The sequence below is a fragment of the Harpegnathos saltator genome, unplaced genomic scaffold, assembly GCF_003227715.2.
Source record: "Harpegnathos saltator strain DR-91 unplaced genomic scaffold, Hsal_v8.6 scaffold459, whole genome shotgun sequence".
Classification (NCBI taxonomy): domain Eukaryota; kingdom Metazoa; phylum Arthropoda; class Insecta; order Hymenoptera; family Formicidae; genus Harpegnathos; species Harpegnathos saltator.
This window is the reverse complement of record NW_020230271.1, coordinates 111802-127481: the sequence shown is the minus strand read 5'-3', so window position 1 is coordinate 127481 and position 15680 is coordinate 111802. Positions and strand designations below refer to the sequence as shown.

The 15680-nt window shown below is 41.3% G+C and overlaps 1 protein-coding gene across 1 annotated transcript in view; it reads left to right on the top strand.

Moving 5' to 3' along the window:
- Window positions 1-15680, top strand: part of rho-5 (rhomboid-5) — a 75527-nt gene that overhangs the window by 42524 nt on the left and 17323 nt on the right. The window contains exons 7-9 of the mRNA XM_025301932.1: window positions 13160-13498; window positions 13951-14137; window positions 14692-14781. Coding sequence (XP_025157717.1) covers window positions 13160-13498; window positions 13951-14137; window positions 14692-14781 — 616 coding nt within the window. The remainder of the gene's footprint in view (window positions 1-13159; window positions 13499-13950; window positions 14138-14691; window positions 14782-15680) is intronic.

The window sequence follows — 15680 nt, the reverse complement described above, 5'->3', positions numbered from 1 at the left end:
CCACGAGATACACACACGTATACACACAGGGTCAGAATTTTCTTGATACAACCAAGAAGGAGATGATTCTACATTTCAGAAATAAAAAAAATATTGAAATGATTCAATAACCTTTCTCTGATTGAAGAGTCGTTTCCGAAAAAGAAAAATTTGTTTGAAAATTTGTCAAGTACGCGTACACCTGACCGAAACTCGACAAATTTATTTCCGCTGATGTTATGATTTCCTAATTTTACAATAATTTAAGGAATACAATTTCCTAATGTCATTGTGGTAGTCATACGTGTTAAGGTAATTCTCGTTTTTAAAAAAGATTAGTCTCGACTCTTACACACGCGCACGCACACGTACATTACAAGACTCAAGTGTCAGATTAAGACTTCAGAGACTACGATGTTATATGGTTAACTTTATCGTAAATCCTTTTCGATACGAGATATCACTCTGTGTTATGCACAGATGTGCGCTCGTTACACGGAAATAATATTCACGCATTCACACGACTGTCCACAGACACCGAAATAATCCTAAGAATTCGCACCACTCTCACTGCCTTCGTAAACACTTTGGAAATTAGCCGCAGGGGCATAGAAATGTGCGCACGAACGTATTTCCTCTTCTATTTTTCTTCCTTGTTCGTCTCTAGCAAAAAGTAACGAGTTTTCGCGAGAAGAATACTTCATCGAGTAGGCAACGTTGGGTCCGGCCTCGGAAATGGCGACAGCTTTTATTATAGGATTCCCCGACTTCATGAGCCCGAGCTCGTGCGCGTTGCGGTATTGCTTGGAATACTTGGCATTCTGGAACGAAAGCTCGTAGATTCGCAAGCCCTCGTAAAAGCTAACGAGAATTCGCACAATGACAGCGTTCCCTTTCTGCCTCCCCCTCCCTTCCTCCCTACACATCTCCTCTTCATCGAATCCATTTCCCGTTACATTGATATTAATCGAATGATTTATTTGTACATTTATGAATCACCGTCCCTTCGGCTGTCCTATTCAGTTCGTCTCGAATCGTGTCGAATCGCTGAAATTGCGAAATCCTAGCAACGTGAAACTCCCCTCCGAATGTTTCGCGAAATCGCGAAATCTACAACTCGCTCTGAACAGTCGCGGTACGTATCTCGTACGTATAAAGTTCTGAATGAAAGAAATTTTATAAAGCAGTAACGGCCTATATGCAGGTTTTTCGGATTGATTAATCTTTGAGAATAGTGTGTGTGTGTGTGTATGTGTGTGTACGACATTTCCAATTATTTTTGAAGATGTACATTTCTCACAATGGCAACGTCAGCAGTCGCTGATGATATCCATCAGTAGCAACGATATTCTGCAAGGAGCAATTCTTCGGAACTCGCAGAAGCGTAAAGTATTATGCGAAGAATTATGCGAAACACATGAGAATACCTTCTGAGGTCTCTCTTTCTTTATCTTCCCAAATCGCAACGTTGCACATTTGCATTGAATCGCAATATTACCTATATAGCCTCGTAGCCTATTACGATACCGCGATAACTATCGCGTTACTGACATCGTTATAACGGACTGGAACGATTCCGCAGCGTACTTGCAGCGGCTTTAATCTCAGGTTAGAATTCATGCGAGTTAAACATTATAGCTGGCTTTCGCGCAAGGTGTACACCGTTCACCGTCGTATTGCAACGCACCTACGCGGATGCATATATGATCTATTCTGCAGGATTCTGCGTACTGCATTTAATATTGCCAATATTCGGTAACAGATTGGAATCAGATCGGCTGAGTACGACATCGTTACACTTGTCTTGAACGATGTATCGATCATTATTTTTCGAGTTGACGCTGAAAATAATAAACAATCGAGATGTATCGTGAATGCTTTCGTTCCTCTATCTGAATTTCTTCCGAACAAATAGCTTGTAGAATCGTGCGAACTCCGCGAAAATCATTCGATACCATAAAATTATACGAATACGCTACTATATGAAAAGAAGATGCAAACTCTCGTAATAACTTTAATGGCAATATCAAACAGAGATGTCCCATGTTTGGGACAAGTGTAAAATATAATTAATTAGATTTTTGAGAAAATGCTTATACTTGATTAATAGGCAGGAAATGAAACGAGATAAAAGACAGATGTATTGTGAATGACATTTATCGTATCTGTGGTGATTCAATCGTCGATTAGATACCTTCACATAATTAACAGAAACGAACACGAAAGTTAATATTGATTAAAGATGAGACTCACATGATACATATAACTTTTATCCAGAGACGATCAGAGAACGTTTCACAGAAACGAGTACTCTGTACAGTATAAATTTGTAAGCTTCGCGACTGGTCTGCTTAATGTGCAGATAAAATATCTTGCAGTCGCATTCGGTCATGCATGTGTACTTCCGTACCTGCGGAAGGAAGTCTTTCGCGTATGTGTACCAGGATCCCTGCGCCCCGTTCCGTCGTTGTAAGCCGACGTATAATGTCTTCCACTCTAATATCTCCGGGTCATGCAAATCCTCGACAAATGTTCGCGCAAATTGTCTTACAATTGACCACTGAATAATACCGTGTTCCTCTCCTCGGTAGTCATTAGTGGGCTCATTAATCCTCGAGTTAGGCTCGAATTGATAGGCCGAATCACTTTCTCCTATAGAGAGAGAGAGAGAGAGTTGGGCCGTGTAGAAATTTTTGGATCATGCGTGATTGCGCGACTGATGCGATCGTAAATGCGTTGGAGCATATGCTGGTGTCTTGACATGTGTGTTGTTACATTGACATTATCAAGTGCTCAGGACGTGCTTAGAGAGAGAAAAGGAACGAGGGAAAAATGATATTTTCACTTGGAATACTGTAATTTAGAACGTCGTGATGTAGATATAGCTAATTCAAAATGAATCAACATATTTTATAACGCTTAAAATGAAAATAAGATAATGTTTAACAACATTTACAAAGAAACAAAAATAAATCTAAGAAAAGCCGTAAAACTAACAATAGAAACTACTCAATGAAAATAAACGAAACGTTCGATTAGTTCTTCAGAGGAAAGTTTGTTTAATATTCGGTTTTTTTTTATTTTATTGCAATGTTGAATAGGTCTCTTACGGAATGTTTTATTTCTTCACTGATTGAATACATCTAAAAGCCTCGATGATGTAGTTGACTCTTTTTTTCTTTTCTTTTTTTATAAATTTTAACGTTACAGTCATAACAATAAATCTTAATAATAAAATTTAATTTCATTACTCTTTTGTCACTTTCGACTTTCGGACGTCGAGTGTCGAATCTTTTGGAATGCATTGCATCGCATTGCATCAAACCGCCAATCGAGAACCAATCGGTTTTAATCGGTTAGTCAAGCAATTTTTTGAGCATTATCTTCTCAAAACCTTGACTTTCCCTAAATTTAGAGAGCTGGAAATTCCAACGGATTTTAAACCGGATATCACTATTCCAGGATTATAGTGGGAAATTCGAAATTCACGTCTCTTAAAAAGTTATCGAGTTTCATCATTTTGAGCTCGCATAATAACGAGGAGAATCTCCAACAAACTAACATGCATTTTTCGTCTTCATTTTTTTCCGCTTTTAAATCTTTGAAAAGCGGTGTCTCGAGTTTGTAAAAAAATTCGTTTCTCTATGCGTATACAATATACGAGAGTGTGCGAACGACGACGTTTCCTCACTTTAATATCACTTCGATAGGGAAACACAATGGGAAACAACCGATGCTGCTGTTGCTTCGCAAAAAGCGATAAAACGCGTTAGGCGACAATAACTGTGGCATTGCATTGTCCGTCGCAAAATCGCAAATTCGCAATAATTGTGAATTTGAGTTTTATCGCGAAATTGTGCACAGTGCTGCGCGCAAACTACGTTAAGCTAAACAGCATTCGAGATTGAATGCGTTTTGAAAATTAGAATCGATATAGAGCGCGAGCAGTATAACAGCGATCGCCGCTGGCATTATATTAATTAACGGCAGCGCATTTATTACGAATGCCTGACACTCACAATGGATCCCGTGTATGAGAAACTAATGCTATGCAACCGTTAATGCAACGCTCACATGCGGGATAATTGAACGGGCGGATTCAGCTTTGGATAATCGCTAATTATTCTCCACACTATATAACGACACCGTTCGATCCTTTGCAGAACCGATTGCTCGACGCACGAATATTTCTTATGACTTTCCCATGATTTTCAATAATTATACGTTACTTGTCTGTCTCGCTTAAAAACAAAAATAGGGGGAGAAGAGGAAAATGCTCCAGAAAAGTAATCAGATTGCACAAAAATTCTTTCTCGCAACATTCAGCGTAATCAGAATCATCGTAGATAGACTAGTGCTCGGAATTACTTTAATTTTTCAGGCGATTTTCAAGAGTTTTTCCCCACTTACTTCCCCGTGGACTGCGTCCACATACTCCATTGACTGTCCATTGACCATAGACAATCGCGCTCCCGACTTCACGCTCAGGGCCTTTCACATCATAAATATTATTACCAATAGCTATAATTATAGCTAATTTTACAGCTATTGATAGGTGCTTCTTAGACGTTATGATGTCAACGATCCTGAAGCGCGGGAAGCGCGACTGTCAAATCTATGATCAATGGGGTGCAGTCATGCGGTGCAGTAAGAGGAAGGTAAGAAGAATCAAGTGGGAGAGAGAAAGAAAACTCCGGGAAATCGCTTGAAAGATGAAAGTAATTCCGAGCACTGGTGTAAACTCTGTCAAACACTATTAGGTAAGGTTCACGCGCCCCTTTGAGATCTTCACGAAACATCATTGATCGTTCCAGCTGTATCACCTTACATTGCAAACTCTCGAATTGTTACCATCGGCCGGGGAATTCCTTCTTTCAGACTACCACAATAACTCTCATCTTTGTCGTTCGCTAGTCGAGCGAATACTGAGGCGAGTATCTGAGGCAAGTGTCCGAATATCGAACGATGCGAGCGCGGTGTCGACGCGGCGCGCCGTAGACAGTCGAAGTGACGCGAGTATACACGAAGCGGACTCTAGGTCAGGTCACGCGGGTCAATCGCCGAGGTCGTTAACACGGCGGGAGACCGACCTTATGAAGCTGCGCGCTCTTGTTCTTGCACGGCGATGGCGCGGCTATCTTATTGCCTAAGGTGCGCGCGCATACACACGCCAGGAACAAACAGTTCCGGATAGGATCTGAAGGATCTACTCGACGGTTTCGGGGGTCTCGTAGGTAAAACTGAGAACTCTATTAATGAGCCACGTTCGTCTATATGTCTGCCTGTCTGCGCGTTCGGCTGACTACACCTTTCTCCGACACCTTTCTGGTCCTACTATTCCAGCCGGAAACATCGACTTCGTCGTAAGCGAGTAAAATGGAATTTTTTAAAAAGAAAAAGAAAACATATTGTACGATAAATGAGTGGGAAGGATTGAGAGAAAGAGGCCTCTTTTTATTTCCGTGAATTAAAGGATTAACGCGTACCGCGAACGAAATTTATAATCGTTGAGTTTTGAAACGGATGTAACCTTAATATATAATACTTGTATAATCCCTTTCGAGAAATATTGTTACCGTCAAGCAAGATGACGCGGTGAGACGCGAGTTTTATTTCCGGGATGACGAAACTTTTCCGCTCGTTCTTTCAGTGCCGTTAATTCGCGGTTTTAATTTTCGAAGCTGGATTATATATCAATTTTTTGTTTATCGTGGGCTACTGATAAAACGTCGATCCATAACTCAAGCGAAGAAAGAATTCCAGATATTTTTTTATTTAATTTCCAGAAATTTAACTTAGGGGAAACTTATTCCTTTTATTTCTTAATATTTATTTCTCCTTTTTGGCTCTGATAATTTTTTTCTTTCTTTAATTTATTTCTCCTAAAATTTTTTTCGTTTTAAAAATTTTACAAGTATGAGGCCATATGAAACGAAATCTATTCGTTAAATAAGCTTGTTCGATGTCTAGATTTTTCCTCTCGAAGATATTCACGCAATTCCCCGTAAAAATAAAATTTTTTAAGTGCAAAATATTACATGTAAAGCTCAAAGCGTGAAACCTAATAAATCCTTCTGTAATAATCCTTGAAGTATTATCCCGCGGAATATTACATTTTTCAAAATAAATGTCGTTGCATTTAATTTTAATTCTATTCGTTAGTCGGAAAGAAAAGAGTATACTCAAATACGTAAATTCTCAAATACAATTCGTTTTAATATTTCGTTACTATGAAAAGTTCGCGCATCACGGAACGGTGAGCGCATGAAAACCGCGACCGCGATATTTTTACAATTTTGTCCGCACTTTTCGATTCGCATTGCGAGCGAGGATCGATTGTTCGACGAGGCGAGCCTGGCGGATTCGCGAAGTTACTCTGATTAAGTGACGCCATAGAGGGCGGTATTCGAAAACGAATATAATCATTAGTAACCGAAGCAGTTTCCGGCACTCCCTCTCAATAACCGGCTCTCACGCGATCGTAATTATTATTTTGCGTCTTATGTCGGCTCGCTTTCAATGCAGATCAGCTCATCGATCGATACGAGAGAATGTCACTGTTTTGGAGAACAATCGAAATACTGTTACTTTGCAACATAAAAGTCAAAGGACTTGTTTACGCGGTGCGTGCGTGAAGATACATTTGTGATAAACATTCAAAATTGTTTAAGCACTCTTTAAAAGTATTGGTAAGAAGCATTTTCTTCTTCGATAATCACATTCTGCATCCAGGTGATCTTTTCCTCTCGAAAATATCCAACTACAGTTAGTAGTAAGCCCGATAGATATTTTACAGGATACTGTACAGAAAGAGGGAGAGAAAAAACGAGTGAACGGATTCTAAGGGAGGGAATGAGGGACGTGCTATCGCGAAGACATAAATATTGTAATCCTGCCCGTAAAATTCCGCGCGCGTAATTATGGAGGCGGATTCGTTTATGCTCGACTCGCCTTTACATCATGCGATTGCAGTATCGTTTTACGCAGTGCGGCTATTACTGCGAAATTGTGAGGGACGCAATTTTAATTCGAGCGCCGCACCACGATTAGGGACAATCAGTAGTGACGAGGAGATGAGGGTCGATAGAGGACTCAAAAGGTAAAATCAGGGACATTGTTTTATGAAATTTTGCCAGAGTGTCCATGTCCAATTCCATGGGGACGCTGAGGCAACAAAATGAGTGATTGGAAATTCATAAATATTGCCGAAAAAGCGCGATATCCGTCAACTTCGATGATGGTTACAAGTTTGTCCCCACGGGCTCTCTAATTAGTATAATATAATATACAAGCAGTGCTTTTGGAAAACATTTTGAAAATAGCAATCGCGCGGAGAGAGTTGTAACGTAAACTTGTAAATTTGCAAAATTTACGTAATTTATACGTGCGTATGTGGTTCACTTGTTCACAAATAGACAATATTCGACAGGGTATTTGACAAACTTGGTTGTCAATGCATATTTTTTAATATTTCCAAACAAATATTAAAGATACATGGAAGAATGCAACTTTGCCCGGCACAAAGGCAGTATATAACTTATCCATACAATGCACGTACGCATACGCGCATGCACACACGCTCGCACACATAGGCGTGCGCAGGTGTATATATATATTTATTCATTTATTTACGGTAAAACATACACAGAATTTTTAGGTACTTTCCTCCACCTCCCTTCTCTATCGCGATCTCTATGTCTGCCTCTTTTCCTCTCTTTCATATCGGTCGCGTGAAAGAACGGACCTCTCCTTAAGCGACTAATTAACGAACATGACACCAGAGATGTGCGTGGGCTCAGCAAAATGAATGAAACAGACCGCTGAGGGTTGCCCAACGGCTGCGAACGTGAAATATCGATCATTGTACGTAATAAGCGACAGACGCTCGGAAGCGATAATTAAAGAAGAGAGTCGAACATGCGGAACTTGAAGAATGTCAGTCTTGTTGGCATACGTGGGCGGAAAAAGCAATGTAAAAGCTACAGAGTAAAAGCCACACCCTGCTAAGGTCGGCGGAATACTTGGGGATAGTGTGGCAGAGAGAGAGAGAGAGGGAGTAAGAGAGAGAGAGAGAGAGGGAGTAAGAGAGAGAGAGAGAGAGAGAGAGAGAGAGAGAGAGAGAGAGAGAGAGAGAGAGAGAGAGATAGAGAGAGAGAGAGAGAGGGAGAGAGAGAAGGAGAAAGAAGAAGAGTAATATCCTGCGTTGTAAAATCCACCTGCGTGAAAAACAACCCAGCCATTGCTGTACCATTTACCACTTGATAAGTGGTGACGTACTCCAACCTCTGTCTTTTCTCCACGGATGACATAGGTGGCTATTCTTTATTTCCACATCCCTCACTACCCTGTTCTTGCACATTTTATCTTCTTTTCTTTGCCCTCTCTCTTTCCCTGTCTCTCGTTTTCTTCATCCCTTTCCTTCTCCCCCTTCCCTCCCCTCCCTCCTCTCTCTCTCTCTCTCTCTCTCTTCTCAGGCCTTCTTGCTCAATTTCTCGCTGTCTACTTCAGTACCGTCTCAGTCTGTTATAATTTCCTTTCGAAAATTTCTAAACGCGTCACTCCCTTCCCCTTAGTCACTGCTGTAATACGACATTGCCTATCAAACCGTCAGATACGTCTCGGTCCTTTGGAGGAAGTTAGTCTTCTTCTGTATTCGTTATAGTTGTTCTATGAAGCACCGTTTCTCATATCTCTATGTTGCAGTTTCTTCCAAGTTACTATTCCGCTTTTCCTCCTACTAGATACTTACCAGTTTCTATCGGGCAGTTTGTATTTGTTTCGGATTTTCCTTCGCTCCGACTTCTGCTTTTATTCATTCAATTATATTCTCTCGATCCTACCAATTTTCTTCAATTTGTTCCAATCTTTTTCTTACTGATGAATCCTTCCTCATGATCTCTGTCGCGAAACTTTATTCTCAATCTCCGTATATTACGAACTCTCTCGCTCGATTATCCTAACCTCTTTCATTATTTGATCATAATCACTAAAGGCCAATGAATCCACACATCGCACAGTTGAAACTGATTAAATTGAACCACGTGTACCGTTATTATCACTATTTAGCGAATATTATTATTGAGAGACGGGCTCTCAGGGGTGACTAAAGACTGACACCGGAAATTATTAAAACGCGAGACATGGACGGAGAGGAAGAAAGAAGGGGATGGTAAATACGATGAGTGGTCCAGTCGCCGGACCGATCCTCGACGCGAGCGCACGGCCATTGTTGCACCAAGAAGCGGCCAAAGCGTACGGAATAAGTGTTCTTAGAATTTCTCGGGGCCGACACCGAGGAAAAATGTAACTGGGACACGCCGAGAGAGACAGAAACAGAGACGAGAGAGAGAGAGAGAGAGAGAGGAAGAGGGAGGTAAAAACACTCGCAACAATATGCTGCGCGCACGTGTTCCCCTTAAATCAAATTAATTAACTCGTCCGAGCCTCTCTTACGAAGCTGACATAAGATGTGTGCTAAGGAAACTTGCTGGACTTGCCGTAATTATCTTTTCTTATCTTAATGACAAGCTCGAGCTTTTATTCGCCATACGCATAAATAGTGGATTTACACATACACGGTGGTTGAATTTTTCAGAGAAAACTTTAATTTTCTAAAGAAAAATTCTCTTTAGAACATCGTAGTAGATTTTTCTCTTTTTTCCTTATTTCTCTCTTCTTCTTTTTTGATATTTTTCAGTTTTACTCTCATTGTATAACATTTATTAATTAAATTTTGATTCAAAGTATATCGTTGCGATACATCACATGCGATACATCGCAACAAGAATTCTCGTTCCACGGATAATTCCGATCTCGTTGGGATTCCATTTTCTCTTCCTTACTCTTCGAGTAACATCCACGTCGTATATGCGAAGGAAATGTAATCGCGAATAGGTGACATTTCTCGGTAAATTATTCCAGCTCGTTCTCTACGCGTTCGCTACGCCTTTACTTATCGTACTGGTATACTTATTTATCTGGTGTACAATTTATCATCGACCGGCACACGTTTATCCGCGGTCGCGTCTTATCAAATCGAAACGGTCTAATGAAATTGGGCGAGCAGGCGTCACGACGCCCTTAATTTCCGGCCGGGACGGCGCGAAACGGCAAAACGAGCGGAAACAGCACGCTGTATTTATGTCGAAACTTAAACGCTCGGCTTAAGTGCTTGCGAAGATACAGGGCCAAAGTGTTTCTCACGGTTCGCGAGCCCAACACCGTTGCGTCTCATCCGATCGGAATAGTTCGTTGATGTGGGATAGAGGGTGGAGGATTTCCCGCGCGTCGGGAATTTCCGGAATGACGTAGAAATTATTAACAAGCAAGCAACAAATGGCGTACGCGAGCCGCTAAAACGTAATGTCCGTCAGCCCGCTCGCCCGGTCACGCCGATATTTTACCCAATTTATCGGAATTTACTGATACAGCTAATATGTCCATGCGTTACGTAAATCAAAGAACGCGACAGGTAGCAGAAATGCATGCAGGTACGTGTTTCGCAGCGTGCAATTTCCGATGATGAATAGCACACAATGAACAGAAAGATATGCCGCTCGCTGTAATAGCAAGGTATAGTTACGCGGTTAATTTATCGCGTTAAAAATTACACAGTCCCCGAGGATCAAAGCGCTCTACATAAACTCTAGCCTTAAATTCTGCAACACTTCCAAGAAACTCGGGACTCTATAACGTTACAGGACTATACTACGTCCCTGAACTTTCTCAACTTTTAATTGAACAAGAAAGTTTTGCTGTACCTTCCTTTTTTACATTCCCAAAGCATAATTTAAAGCTTTGTGATCCCGTCGAGGGCGTAATGTTGAAACCGACGTTGAATAATTGAGGGAGAATAATCAGGAGCACGAAATTCGCTAGCAGAGAGACAATCGAATGCTTTCCGATGGTCAGGCTCGTGTACAAGGGAGTTTCCGAGGCGCGCTCGCAAAATCCTGGGAATGTTACCTTTTCGATGCGTTGATATGCGGCATTCAAGCTGCATGAAAGCCGCAAGCTGGACGAACTCTACTCAATTCTATCTCTCCTCATCTATTCATGAGACGTTTTCGCCACTTTCTTCCGCCGAACCTCGCGCGCCTTCTCCCTTTTTGCACCTCGCACTTTCTGAATCTCACTCTCTTACTTTCCCTCTCTTATTGCTGCTCGCGCTTGAATTTACGTGTTAATCGTCATCCAATAGCAAGATAAATTAAATATCAATCTATTTTCGTCTACATATGCGCGCGATATAACGCACAAATATCGAGTTTACTTTTTTTTCTTTCACACGAAATATTTACTCGCATCATACATCGCTTCTAGACAAAATTCACCGTTCTCGTTCGCGAGTTGATAAAAAATTAACCTATTTTCGGTTTTGCAAATACAAAAGTTCCGCGCACATTCGAGCTGCATGAAGTGCCGCAGTCATATATTAGTGCGGTTAATTTTGAATTATCGCGTCCGGATGGGGAGAATAGGGAGAAAAAAAGGAATTTCGCACGAATTTTCCAGTGAGAAAAGGCCTCATGGAAATTACTAATATGGCACGTGTGTCCGGTGCAAAATGGCGACAGCGCGTCTACGAAGGAGCTGCTTGCCATTAATTACCCTTGATGCACGCGATATTGACTTCCTCTGCTGCTGCACACTCCGCCTAAATGAATCCGCGGGCGAAGGATATAGCTGCTGCTGCTGCTGGCGCCGCCGCCGCCGCCGCCGCGAGAAAAATGTGCCGTCGTGGAAACTCCCGGCACAGTTTTCCTTTTTATTTGCGCAAGTATAAATCATCTCGGTTCAAAGCGCGCCTCATACCGTGTGCATGAATTTTCCACCGGCGGGGCGATTTCCCTGCCGTTCCCATAAATAGAAATTCGTTAATTTATCTCACTAATGATACACTAATGATACACAATTTATCACGCTAGTAATGGGTAATTAAAATATTCGTCATAATTACAACTCCCGGACCCGCCGTTCTTCGCAAAGCGAAAGCTTTGCTGCCGATCGACTCAAACGATTTCTTCTATTATCTTTGGGCGTTAATTTCTTCAATTAAGGATTTCCTTCTCCCTCTCCCTCTCCCTCTCCCTCTCCCTCTCCCTCCCTCCCTCTCTCTCTCTCTCCCTCTCTCTCTCTCTCTCTCTCTCTCTCTCTCTCTCTCTCTCTCTCTCTCTCTCTCTCTCTCTCTCTCGCTCGCTCCTCTATTTTAATCGTTTTCTATTAATATAAATTAATATAAATTAATATAATTCTATTATATATTAATATAATTCTATTATATATTAATATAATTCTACTATATATTAATATAATTCTATTATATATTAATATAAATTAAAAGCTTGTTTATTAACCACGGGCACCACGACAGTTTCTTTCTCTTTCACATTCAAGATGTATGAACAATTAAAACGAGAATTTTGTAAAAAGTTAAAATTTTCGCGAATATTTTTCCGAATTAACATCAAGCAGAAGTGGAAATCCGCAGAGAATTCGCGTATGCGGGAAATGTTTTCGGTGTCAATGAAGAGGAAGTAAAAATTTGCGGTCATTTCAAAGCGAAAACCGCAAAGGTAAAAAAAAAATTAACGAATTATATGCAATCACGCTGAAATAAAAGTTCCGGGTGCCAATAATAATAAAACCAACTATACCGTAGAGTTTCATGCTCGGAACGTTAATACGTTATATTCGCGAATTAAAATTCGCCTTGTTATACAATGGCAATTTTGTTGTTTATTCTATCGTTTTATTATGGTCCTCGTTTAGGAAATGCAACAACGTTGAAAACACCAATCGTGCACGATAGTCCATTCGTACGCGATTTTTAAGAATTTTATTTTGCATGTGGACATCTGGAAACTCGGAGATTCGCCAGAGTTTTGTTTTAATTTTCAACGTACGGAAATCTCTCGTAACTCGGAATCTCCGAATTGTCCGTAATTCTTCAGCCTTTATTCGCAGAGGAAAGTAGACGCCACTTGCCACTCGTAGCGTAATTCGTAGCGTAAACTCTTTTCCCCGGACTTCCTATAACTTCGACGACTCTCTGCTCTGAGATGCAAACTTTGCCGATTGAGCGAAGTCGAAGTTGTCGCTGCAACGTCTTCCGGCAATTCTGCGCTTCACGCTGCAGCCGCACGAAAAAAACGTCTTCATCCGTCTTCCGTCTTTTCAGGCAACCATCGCCGAGTTCGGGCACCACCGGTACCTCTACGGTGTCGTCGACGACCGGCGAGAGCGACGCATCCCAGAGCATCAGCATGTACCCAATGGGCGTCGCAACATCCGTCGCCGCGACGACGGCAACGCCGGTGACCACGACGACTTCAGTAACGACGTCGGTGCCGTTGACTGTTACCTCTGCCACTGGAAGCCACACTGGTATCGCGAGGAGTGTCTCCGCACCGAGTGTGCCGCGTCCGGTTATTCAGATCAGCAGTTCTTCAGTGAGTGCTTCGGCAACGCAACGACCGAGGCTAAGGAGAAACCTCAGCCGCACCGAGGCCATTCGGAAGTAAGTACGCGAGTCGACACTTCCAGCGCACTTTTTGTTGTAACACGATGTCGCTCTGGACAAAGTGTCTCTATCATAGACATATAAAAATAAATAAAAAAAAAAGAAAAAAAATTGAAAACAGAAAGAACGATTTAGTTGAATCTAACAAATGCTTATTTGGAACAGTCCAAATAAATTTTTTGATTGATCGAACAAAGTTTTGTTTGACGCAACAAAAACATTTCGTTGGAACTAAGCTGCAACAAAATATTTTTGTTGCAGCTTAGTTCAACTAAGCATTCATAAACAAAGATTCAACTAAATCGTTCTTTCTGTGTACACATATGTATATCCGCTTTCTGTGAAAATGTTAATATGCAATTAGAATTGAGAAGAATTCCTAGAAAAATAGTGTTGCGTTCGAAAGGAGGCATGCTGTGTAAAGTCCTGTGGCTGTATCTTCCTTACAGTTACATCAGACGAGAGACGGCACAGTTCTTTGGAGTTGACGAGGAATCGGAAGCTCTTGAGAAGCAGAGATGGTTGGACCGACGGCGGCGTATGGCGTCGAGAAAGTACGGCGCGCTTGTACCGGAACACAGGCCGCCGGATCCGGACATCACCAGGGACGTGCCGGACACGACCGAGATACCGGAAGTGAGTGCCATCGTGCATCTCGCGCTATCGCAATCGCATTAACCGTCGTGATGGACGGTAATCGAGAAATTGTCGACAGTAGTATGAACGTACCTTGCGTATTATTATTAACGTTATCGCATCTAAATTTTTATTTTGATCGGGGAAACGTGATATAATATAACGTAACATTCATTGTCGATCAGCTTCTCCGTGTGTTTCCGTGTTTCCGCCTTAGCGAAGAAATGAAGGAAAGTAATTCTTAATATTTCGATATTAACGTCCCGAGCATGAAACTCCACAGCATAGAGTTGGTTTTATTATTATTGGCACCCGGAACTTTTATTTCAGCGTGATTGCATATAATTCATTACTTTTCTTTTTACCTTTGCGGTTTTCGCTTTGAAATGACTGCAAATTTTTACTTCCTCTTCATCACTACCGAAAACATTTCCCGCATACGCGAACTCTCTGCGGACTTCCACTTCTGCTTGATGTTAACTTGGAAAAATATTCGCGAAAATTTTAACTTTTTACAAAATTCTCGTTTTAATTGTTTCTGAAAATGCTTGCAGGGTGTTACGCTCAGACGATGGCAACAACCAGTACGAAGGAAAGATTCTGTCGCGAGGATAACACTGTCGGGTCTCCATTATATCGTCGAGGTGAGTTATTCATGATTTATCTTCTATTCTATCCTCTGATCTTCCTTCTTGTGCCAAGATGATAATTTTCTCTTTACTTTTACAATATATTATACAAGTTTCTCCACTTATATACACGTTTGATAAATCACTTATCGAAAAATAACAACGAACGCGAAAATTGAGACGAGTGGAGCTACCATAAGTTACTTATCCACTCAATTAATTGCTTGTACGATCGATTGATTAATTGAAGTGGCATACTGACTGTACAATCACTCGAATCGCTCGTCCAACTTCTGGGGTATATTTATAAGACTAAAAGAGCTAATTTCCCCCTCTCCCTGCACATAGATTCGATCGGCTGATCCATTTGCACAACTTCATTCCTTCTCGCGTCGAGATAGTCGATGAGACAGAACGGTTCGATAAATATATGTACGCGGTTGAATTTATTAAGATCGCAAGGCGAGTCGCACGATCGTAATTAGGCGGCCGGGTGTAAACCGCCTTCGTTGAATTACGTTACATTAGCCTTAAAGTTTAGATTAGCCAAAGTAGAGTAATTCCAGTCATAAAAGTGGAGCGAGCCGCGCGCCCGTCGCCCCATTACGTAACTTTGGTTTTAGTTTACGCCAGAAGAGCTTATTTCCGGTCGCGCAGATTTTGCGCTCGCCAAGCTAAAACAATGTTACACTTTCGAATTATTCGGGAGTTATGACCCGTGATTATTTCGCTGATATTATCTCGCCACTTATGCAACGATTCGCGAAAATGACGGAGCGTGCATTATGACACACCCATAAATTAAATAAAACCACTCGCAACTTAATCTTTCGCATTCCAAAATCTCGTTCTATGAAGAATTTAACGATGCTTTAATACATAATTGCTGTTTCGATATTCTTATTCTCGCTGAA